Source organism: Opisthorchis viverrini (assembly GCF_000715545.1).
Source record: "Opisthorchis viverrini unplaced genomic scaffold opera_v5_46, whole genome shotgun sequence".
Classification (NCBI taxonomy): Eukaryota; Metazoa; Platyhelminthes; class Trematoda; order Opisthorchiida; family Opisthorchiidae; genus Opisthorchis; species Opisthorchis viverrini.
The window spans coordinates 2228090-2239421 of record NW_008751703.1 but is presented as its reverse complement, the minus strand read 5'-3'; the positions used below and the strand labels follow the sequence as shown (position 1 = coordinate 2239421).

The 11332-nt window shown below is 45.6% G+C and overlaps 1 protein-coding gene across 1 annotated transcript in view; it reads left to right on the top strand.

Annotated features, from left to right (window-relative positions):
- T265_03364 (hypothetical protein) overlaps nt 1–11332 on the top strand; it is a gene marked incomplete at both ends in the record, with an annotated part of 28300 nt that overhangs the window by 4742 nt on the left and 12226 nt on the right. Inside the window, 3 exons of the mRNA XM_009167825.1 lie at nt 5262–5464; nt 5868–6056; nt 9449–9560. Coding sequence (XP_009166089.1) covers nt 5262–5464; nt 5868–6056; nt 9449–9560 — 504 coding nt within the window. The remainder of the gene's footprint in view (nt 1–5261; nt 5465–5867; nt 6057–9448; nt 9561–11332) is intronic.

Here is an 11332-nt window from a genome sequence, read left to right as displayed (position 1 = left end):
CCCCCCAGACTTGAAGATTTAAGTAGTAAAATAGCTCAATATCGTATTTTCAGCACGCTTGATCTTGAAAGTGCGTATTATCAAATACCCATTAAAGCAGACCTTAGGAGTGAGAAACAGCGAAGATCGAGCAGCAGTAAAGCAACACGGCGTTATAACAGCAAACCACACCACTCATGAGTAGTCGGAATAAGTAGAAGGAATTGCTGATTGCCGTTGATTCAGGGGAGAGTCAACGCTTTCACAGACATAAATTTACCAGGAAATTGAGCCACTCCGTCGCTCCGCTCCTCGAAGTTCATTCCATCCTGGCCTGAAGGCTTTGATAAATACATTGGCCTACGTCGGGGCGAGACAACCGAAGTGTTCAGAGTGCGAAATTACTGATCGGAAGGTTCGTTGTTCGAACCCGCCCTCTGCCTCTTGACTTCCCCTGTCTAGGCTTGAGCAACCTGGCAGTATCCTAGCCCTTGTGAAACCTTCGGGTTGCATGGCAGTTAGACACCGAAAGGGTGCTACAGCTGAACGATTTTTTTACACGGCCATCAGTTACCTCCACTAAAGACTACTGTTCCTTCTGGGGCATGCAACTTGAAATTAATCATGCCACTTTGTGGGCCCTCATATTCCGCTTTCCGTCAGCATTACGCGTGCCAAGACAGAACAAGTCCATTAATCAACTTCGACGAATTTCGGTAGCTCAAGAGTATCGTCCTGATCTGACTAGAAAGCTACTAGAAAAGCCCAATCATGCGGATGACGAAGATCGCTTGGAGGTTGCATGGAAGCGAGCTTAAGAGTTATACTGTCTATCCAAGACACCTGTCTCGGCTAAATGAACACCGGATATCTTCGAGATCAGCAAGCAGGAAGGCCATACCAGGAGCTGGCGACTATGATGGCACGAGCAAATCCCTCAAACAATGGATATTGAAGAGCTTGAAGAATGACAGAGAACGCTGGTGGATATAGAAGATCCAGGAATCGAAGAGGGCTTTTGCTGCAGGCAACAGCTGTGCCCTATTTCGGCTGGTTCGATCAACCGGCCAAAAGAAGACAAATGTCGGCTAAATGGTATGCAGAGAAGATGAAATGGCAATTCATTCATCATATCGTCGTTTTGAACAAGTAACAGTTCAACACAACCACTGGAGGCATCCAGAGGGCCTGAGTGGAACGGCGACACCAGCCCGCCGTTGGCAACAGAAATCCGGTGGAATATTTCACCTTTCCAACGGAACAATGCACCTAACCCGGACGGGCTGCACCCACAACCTTCACAGAAGTTGGTGAAGTCCTGATTAACAAACTGAAGACAGTACTTCAGAAGATTTGAACGAAAACAGAATACCAGTAGAATGGAGCGCCCCAACCATCATCCTGATCTTCGCGAAGGGCACAAGGAATTCGTGACATCAAGACGCTCTCTGGCTTTATTTCGCACAGGCTGATCGATCATCGGGCGGGACAGACTCGTGAGAATCAAACTGGACATCAACCTGGTCGAGGGTACATCGACCCTATCTATACCTAAATAAGTTCTCGAACAGTGCCACTTTTTAGCGCACCCAGGCTGAAGATTGTTTTGGCTGTGTAGGTCGTTAGAGAAAATGGCGGTGCCTCTTCCGAATTTCGGTGCCTTACGAAGTCACTGTATGCAAACTCCTGTAGACGAATACAAATGTACAACAGGCTTCAGTCAGAGCCCACCGCGTTCTGTGAGTAAGATGAGACTGGTCTCTCTGATCTTTCCTCTTCAAATTTGTTATTGATGTGCTGCTTGAAATTTATCTGCAGGTGTCTGAAACCTCAGGGGTCGAAGTGCTCCCGGGACGTTAGCTCACAGACATGGAGTATGCGGACAATATCGCTTTTCTTGATTCAGATCCTTCGAAAGTACAAACCATTTTAAATAAGCTAAATAATTCTACCACACGGTTTGACATGCGCTTCACACCTGTAATTTTACCACACGGTTTGACATGCGCTTCATACCTGCTGCTACAAGACCGGGTTGGATCAAACCCAAAACTCACGCTCACAGACGAGCTGATTGACGTGGTGAATAACTACTCACGCTCGCAGACGAGCTGATTGACGTGGTGAATAACTACGCCTACCTGGGTAGTTGTATAAGTTGGGAGTTTACTTCTCGAATTTGGAAGGCCATGTCAATTTTTGTCACCCCCCGACGTCTATGACGCCGATGTGCCATCAGTTTGTCTGTTAAGGGCAGAGTTTACGCTGCGACAGTACAACCCCTACTGCTTTGCGGACCGTAAACGTGACTTCTACTCGAAGTGAACACGCGAAAGCTGTCGGCGTTTGAACATTGATTTCCCCGAAATATTGACCGGGTCTGGTGGTAACACCGATTATTACTTCTAAGGTGCGCTACATGGTTTTAGGAAGGAGAAACACTTTCACGATGGATGAATTACTCACTCTTCGTAGGTTATACTTGTTAGGATATGTGTTCCGCATGCCAGAGGACCGTCTGTCTCTTAGGGCTCTTCGTGCCCACCCGCGTGCTGAGTGAGAGACTGAGATGTGGACAGCTTATGACCTGGCAATGAAGTATAAAAACACGATCCCACAAACTCAGTCGGGTCGATGACTTCCGCCCCCCAATATGGTGTCCCCAGGACTCAACTCACCAGTAGTTAATGACACTGACAGAAATGGTCACATAGCGCAGGCGGTGGCACTTGAGTTTCAAAGCCATCTCTTTCGGGTGTATTTACCCAGTCCTTGAACTAATTAATCATTCAATGGCCTTCATTGCCTCTTGGTGGCATGACGGTTAGGCACCGAAAGGATGCTACACCTGAAAGATTTTTTTCTTTCCCCAATGCTTGGCTCTATCTTCCACACTCTCCCCATTTCCGACGTTTGAAACTGTAACAGCTGGATCCAATGTACTCATCATTATCATCACCATCACCACCACCATCATCGTCATTATGGGCAGCACGATATCAGCATTCAACACTGATGCTTCGCTGTCGTTCTACATGGTTTATGGATGATATGTGAAAAAATCCAACTACTTTGAACCGTCCGGTTATCCAGCTCGATCACACTCAGGGCTACTCGCTATAAGTACCGGTGAAAAGAAGAAGGCCTTCGCTGCGGAGTTATTTATTCGGAAATGCCAACTGACCGGTTACAGACCATTGAACAAGGAAGCAAAACTCTAATCTGCACCTTAGTTACAAAACCTGGACACAGATCTTCTCCCGAACGAGTCTTCCTGGAGATTCATTGCCTCCAATCATTCGTCGGTCAAATAAAAGCAAATGTTACAAAGTGGCCCCGCGAGTTCCGCAACAGAATTCCATTTTTCAATCGACGCAAAGCGAAATTCTACGGACAACACATACTACTCGCGTGCCCCTCGATCAGTAGTATCACCGTTACACCGGCACCTGTTTGTAATGTCAGTATATGCCACAATAGGCTGTAGTTCTGATGCTGAGAATGATACTTTCCATCGAGGTTTATTCGGCTTTTTTCCTTCTTTTCGTATATTGGGCTTCTCCCCATCCTCACCCCGTTTCTGGCGACATCCCCATAGGCCCACTCTTAGAGACTGACAGATCCGCTCGCCTCCATTACTGCTAGCTGTCATGCAACCGTTGATTCGGCCGCCATGGTGACATGCACTTCAAAATCACCCTTCAAACCCCGGCAATCAGTTCGTCGGACAGTTTTTAACGTTCGCACTCTGAAATAAGCCTATCATTAGGGTGTTTTTGTACATACACTGGACTCGCTTTCTATTGGTGTGCTGAACGGTAGCATCAGCTGATCTTACGTGGTGTTTTTTTAGTTCTATGGACTTGATAATGCTTGTCTGCTCCATAGGATTTCATGATTTCCCTAAAGGCAACGGGTACGCAAGTCAACATCGAAACCAGAAAAACAGAAAAATTAGACTAGTGGCTTCAGTTGGTACACCTTTTAGGCCAGAAACCTCAGAACATCATGAAGTCCTAAAAAAATAGACTTGTCATCGAGTCAGCAATACCGCCGTAATCATTTTGTAAAGGCAAAAGATATTAGTGCTCCACAACACCCCACCACTTTTGTACACAACATCCGTTTCACGGTTGCGGCCGAATATATCGGACGAACGGTCAGACGACCACAATCACGAACAGTGAAACACAAATGTCATCCCAGGTTCCCACGTTAGAGACCCACCAAAGGAATAAAGTTTTAATGTGATCTCACCACAGACCTCTATGCACTTGAGCAGAACCGTCGGATTGACTTTACTGGTGCACTTATTCTCCAATCAGACTTCAGGTCTTACATGGAGCATCTGTGTGCTGAGGCCTTAGAAAGTAAAACGTGCCCAATTTATGGCTAGCAGCGCAGCTAGCTAAGGTAACTAGCTGTTTGAAATCATCCCGTTGCAGTCCACGGAGGATCAGTGAACACAATTTTGCGCTCGAGGGCGAGATGGCTCAAGTGTCTGTCCACTGTCTTTCCAAAGTCTAATACCCCTAGGTTTCATTTCGTGAAAATTCGTTCACAGAACGGTTTGTGACCATCGGTTCACTATCAATTAGAGATATATGACTAGCACGTTCAGCTATCGTTGCCTGGTTGCAGCAGCATGCAAAATTTATCGAACTACGGCTCGCACACCTGATAATGCAGCTTGCCTTACACCATACCAATTTGGTATCTGGCTGCGATTAAGTGGTACGACTAAGAAGTCCACAGTGAGACCGACAGATTAGACGACATGATGGACGGTTTGATGCGTTTCAGGAAAAGTTATCTGACGCGAAAAGATAGCAGGTCTTTCAGTGAGCCAGACAAATTAACTGGGAACATCTATACATCAGGTGTATACCAACTGTGTGGGAATTCCTGTACACAGTAGTGTTGGTAAGTTTATCCTGTTAGAATTTTTATGGCATTTCTCATGCTTTTTGTTAATTTTATTAATGTCCCTGTTGAATGCTGGAGCGTGGTCACTCACCGATTTCCGTTCTAGGTTTTGTTCTGTCGTAGTCAATTTTCATACTGTGCGGAGACATCGGGGTAGATTTTGGCTCTCGGAGGGACATTTCACTGTAATGAACACCCTGCTCCGAAATGTTCCAGGCTGCTCTTTTTTTATTCGATTATCAGCGTCTTTTGTTTTGTTTCCAGCTCTGGAAGGTATTTCTTTTTCTGAGCCTGATAACGCTACTGCTAAACAGTCGCCTAGTAAGTAGCTGCTTGTATCTCCCCAACTCTTTCAGCTGCACAACTTTTCTCGAATGTCTGCCTCCACAGCGCTTCACACGAAATGCCGCAATTCAGCTTACCCGCTGGCGAACGGATTGCAGCGTGTCCTGGTCCCAGATGAATATGTTGATTGGCGAATTTCCTGGGCTGCCTATCAGCCCATCAATTATACTGATCCAAAGGTACATGGGAAAAGCTGGGCAGACCCCGATATCCGGTAGGTGATTGGGCCACTCTTGCCCTTGTTAAACCAGTTGATGATAGCTCATCATCATCATCATCTGGTAAACACGCTTTCTTTATACACTCATTTACGTACCAATTTGGGGCGAGATGGCTCAAGTGGTTAGAGCGCGAACTTACTGACCGGAAGGTTCGTGGTTCGAACCCGACCTCTGCCTCTCGACTTCCCCTGTCTAGGCTTGGGAAACCTGGCAGTAGCCCAGCCCTCATACTTCCTTCGGGTAGCATGGCAGCTAGGCACTAGAAGGGTTTACAGCTGAGCGATACATAGCAATTCGGTTTTGACGAGATGCTCACCTGGAATCCAGCTGAATCTCTCGTTCGTGATGATCTTTAGTTATATGACTGATTCGTCTCATTTTTCTGCGTTTCCCTAGAACGTCACCCGAAATATCTCTCAAATTCAATGCGCTTGATGGAAAGGTAGATCGGACAAGCTATATGGGTCTTTATCAGTTGAACTCTGAGGGTCTTCCTTTGAATCCACGAGGCCGGACAGGTATAACTGGTCGTGGTTCCCTTGGTCGATGGGGCCCGAACCACGCTGCGGATCCAATTGTGACCAGGTAAATATGTAGTGTTACTTATTCTGTCACCCAAGTGAACTTTGCATACCACACTCCAGCCACACTAAAGGATCATTTATTCCCAAGGATAGATGTAACACCGGGGGTTGTGCATGCGTAAATTTTTTAGGTCAAATTTTTTCCTGTTTGGTCTTTTGTCCGGCATTTTCCCATTCCACGTGTTTTGTCCCACTGTAGTTAACTCCTACAAAGTGAGCCCATTTCATGAACGCCGTTTATTAAAGCTCCTTACGCTTGACATTTAGCAGTGAAGTCTGCGCAGATTGTTGCCCGAGGCAGACAGATTTATAAGCAAGTCTAATTTGGTTATCATTGTCAGATGACCCCCAAGCAGCTATACCAACCTGCATATCAAGATTATAGGAAACTAAGTGTATAATTGGGGATTATCTGCACAACCGAAATGAAAGCTTAGAGAATGTAGCGAAAGCCATCAGTGTGAGGTACACAATGCTGCTGCAAACAAGGAAACTAAATGTTCTTGTCCCAAATCATTTTCAGTATCAGAAGTAGGTCGCTACCCAAGAGTGGTGCGTCCGAGGAGTGGAGGACTTTTTCATCCAGGCTGAAGTATTTTTCATGTATATGCCATTCTACGATAGGAACCACCGCTTCTGGCTACTCTTAGACAAACAGGTATTTCGTTCGAAACATATGATCTAGACGCCAATAATACCCATACAAGGTCGCTTCTTCCAAAATTCAACTAGACCAGACACGCATCCCTTGCTCCATTGAATTAACTTACGGAAGCCGGCTTTTGCACAGACGTTCATAAAATGTTTTACCGGTTTTTAATATCCTAAGCTGACCTAGCTGTCCACACCTTCGGAATTTTATCTGGTTCTGTTATTTTCCCCTTGAGAACAGGAAGAATACCATTCACGGTACAACATATTTTTACTTGAAACCCCCTGTTTATCGGTACAAGGTTGGTGCTCTTTTCTTCTGTATTTGGTGTTTGTTGTTGAAATCCACAGCAGACCCTAGAATTGTTTCCAAATGGTGAGGTGTTCAGTTTGGCAACAAAGTTCTTGTGGTTCATTCCACTGTTAAAGAAGAACCTCATGATCCGTTCAACGACGACAGTCAAACGAGTTTGTTGGTCGCGAGAATTCGGTCACACCCATTGAAGCAGTGCATTTCCGTCATTCCCTTAGTCAACCCAACGACCGAAAACCTGTGGATTCAGCAAATTACGAGAATCGCTTTCGAAGCGTTCTCAAGAGTGCAAGTATAATGATTCGACGTCCATCAGCAGAAATGGCAGTTGAATGCCCAGTTCACACCAGAACCTTTTTTGCCCATATCGGAATATGTTGATTCTGTCAGTTTATTGGAAAATGGCTTTTAACATTTAATCGAATGAGCGATTTTGTCGTTTAACTGATGTCCGCATTCGGCAGTTGTATATTCCTCCACCCATCCTGACAACAAAACAAGCTAAATGTCCAGCAGAATCAAATGACAGCGCTAACCAATCACGTAGCTGAACAACCTAATGTATGTCTTATTGTGACAAAGATCATCGCTGTTCGACCTAAAGGTTCATAAATTAGCGGAATGGGCGACTCATCAGTGTATCACGCCTTCGTTTGCCTTTAGGTGGATCACAACCTATAACAAGGACGGTATTGAAGCGCGAACTAACGGCAGGAGCTGAAGGTCGCTGATCACTTTGATTTGCTCTTCACCCTTTTTCCTCCTGACTGGATTTGAGCATAGTAACGGATGACCGCCGGCGCAGTGTTGTACTGGCTGACAGTAGCTTTTTCCATTTGTCGTTGCTGAGTAGACTGTTACCAAACAAAGAATAGCATTGCCATGGTCTTCACCGTGAGGAGTACATACAACGCAACAGCTTTCCAGAGGGTAGGGAGAACAGTCTCACAAGTCTGTCTTGTTAACCCCACTGAAACAAAATCCGATAGTGCAGGACTGCCAGCTGAATGTTATCAGTTGACTTTTCTCTTACTAACTTGCTTCAGGTCACCTTTGCTGTAAAGCGAGTAACCATTGATCAGCAAGATGGGTCTTGTACGCTCATACTCGGTTTTGAATTCACGCCAAATCAAATTAAGCTGTAGGACCACATAAGTGTCCGAAAAGAACCACTCAGTGATTTTCTAGCAAAGGAGTTAGCTGTCTTCAACTCGTTTTGACCGTAATAATAAAAAAAGCGTTCAGATGTAGCCCCCTTTCGGTGCCCAGCTGCCATGCCACCCGAAGGAAGCACGAGGGCTGGGATACTGCCAGATTGCCCAAGCCTAGACAGGGGAAGTCGAGAGGCGGAGGTCGGGTTTGAACCACGGACCTTCCGGTCAGTAAATTCGCGCTCTAATCACTTGGGCCATCTCGCCCCCGACCGTAATAATGTTTCACCTTCATGCTACACATTGAAGGAGAGCAGGGAACTCGGGGAAATCGGCTTTTCGTTTAGACTGCCATTATAGAAGAATATCAGAAGACTTAACATCCAGTGAGTGAAATATCTAAATACATGCACTCACAACCGAAGTTTCGAAGGAGGATACCTTTATCCCATGAAGCCATTCTTACACAGCCATTCTCGCACCTTTTGTTTGAGAATCTCTGGATCAGCAAGACATTGAATTTGGATCGGATCCAAGTGACTATTGCAATAAGCTCTTGCTTCCAGCCAATCTGCGACACATCGGTTGATCTGGAGGTAACGAATGAAGTCATCCCATTTTAAGTGGAAGGTGCATGCGTGTGTTTGTGTGCGTATGCTTATACAGTGCATTCGTTGACTGTCCTCATATCTGAGCCGGCTGTCTAGTTTCCAGAATCCGCGAAAAGTGTTGCACGGCATAGCGCGCACGCGACTATTTCTCATCCTTTAAGGTACGCTAGCTTCACCTCGAGAGACCATAAAATTACTATCAGAGCACTTTCTTAGTGGCTTCGGCACATGTTTATATTGATCTCGGAACTCCTTCAAACATTTTTAGGGCAACTTACTGTGATTTTGAGAAATTCTAGAGTGAAAAAGGTATAGACTGCGTGCACATGACAACCGAAATTGACATTTTCATGAAAGAAACAAGAATGATAGTTGTGGAGAGGTTTAGTAAACGGACGGTTGATTTATTACTTGTAGTAGTTGATCACTAGTGCTCACGATAGCAAATGTATCCCTTTTACATTTCACATCGCCCGTTCTACCCAACTTTGCTACATCGCACCTTTGGAGGGACACTAATCTAGATGGTATCTCAATGATGCTGCTAACCGTTGTTTCAAACTCTCGCCCTTTGAAAACATATTGGGACCTTTCAAACCTTGATTTGGCGCGCTTCTGGAGTCGCACTTTTTGTCACTTTGCTTACTATCGTTTTCCCTTCTTTTAGATGGAAAACCAACTTATCAGGCGAGCGCGTTTTCGACCTCGCTAGCAAGCGTTTTGTCCTCCAATTTGTTGCTATTCAACGCGGCGATTGTGGAGAGTGGGCTTTTCCTGGAGTGAGTTCTGTCGTTGTTGCCTGTTGTTTTCAGTGTCTTTTTGAACTAAATTGTTGTATGGATGAACAGAAGCAGTTAACCTCCGTCAGCTTGACTACTTTGGTGTCTGCTGTGAGAGAATTTGTTGGTTCTGTGCATCATGAAACTACCGGAGCAATTTTTTGACGCCTTTTGAATGTTTGACATAAACTTGTCCACAGAACAGATGTTTGTTCAGGCATGTTCTTTTGACCTTCGCAAGGGCCGAATACAACCTGTGAGACGCGGAGATCCTGGTTTCCTAACCCAGAAATTACCATCATCCATCCCATCCCTCTGATTTCTCTCTCTTTCTATTCGCGACCGGTTCCTACTACAGGTTTGCGTTCTTGAACTGTGTAAGTCCAGTCTGTCCACTACCCCATATGATCTTGTCTTCCTCAAATTGTCCTCCCACCCCTCTGAAACCCATACTCCTAAACGCTGTTCTCCCTACCCAGTCCAATGTAGTCAATCAGTATTGTGGGAGTATGTCACCCAGCCAACTATGTACTATTACCAATCGCGGGCCCAGTCCTCATTTTTTGTGAAAACATGTCTGAAATGAGTGGCTTTCGCGCGACGTTCGCTGGACTACATTTCGGATTTAACGGCAGTCCCCAACACGGGACAGGGGCCATTGGCATCAGAAGCACTAAGAAAGAAGGGAATATTGTGCAAAAGAATGTGTATACTTGCATCAAAAAAGAACAATCTCTATAGCATTACCGAATTCCCTGGCAAAAGCCATTCGGTCACACGAGATGCCAATTGTTCAGCGCTAATCGTTTGTACGGGTTTTTACCACATCAGTGAGATGCTTGTGCACAATCATCCGGTGGATCCGGGTGATTATATGACACTTCAACAGACAATCGTATCAGCGCTATCCTGAGGTAATCGGTGTGGATCTAACCTATACCACTTGTCTGGCAAGGTTAGTTGACTGCGGTAACATAAGAACACCCTGTGCTTTGGCTGGTTAGCACAGGAGACAACATTCTCTGTCTCGCGTTTTAGCAGCTGAAGCTGTTCTTTGGATCCGTTCCCGTAGAGACTCGTCGCTGACGTTCAATGGGCCATCCAGGGCCCACCCGAAGTCAGCCGTTTACTTTGTCGGGGACATGTACTTCGAAACGTTACGAACAGGATTAGTTCCACGTTCACGTTTTCTCGTGGTAATCTTTAGCATCTACATCTGACTATACTTCATTGTAGCAATGCGGACTCGTGACTGATTTTTACATGTGGTTGGCTCTCTCATACGGAATTGCGATAATGACGTGCTATCGAGACCGAAAACGCCGACATTTGGTCATCGGTGTCGAGACCACTTTCACGTCATCAAGCGGCACGGTTCGACCGTTCACATTTTGTTATGGAATGTCGTCCTCATGACGTGTCTCATTTCGAACATTTGTCCAATACCCGACAGGTGAATCCAGATGCCGCATGGCTCCAGATAATTCGTGTTGTCGAAAGCAGCCAGCGCGTTGATTCCAAACAGAATAGTTAACCCTGTCTGGAGTTGCTGAGCTCTTAGCTCACCCAGACTGACGTCCGGGTTACCCAGTCGATACCACATGGAGGTGTTCCAGTTCGCCGACTACAACTATTAGTACGCTCCTACTACTGGCACTACTATTAAATAATCTAAAGATTTGTTAATGTGCGCAAGTTGTTGGTTGTTAAGTATTACCCTACCTACACTTGCAACACCTCAGTACTCGTTTTTGTTGGCGGACAGCTGTATT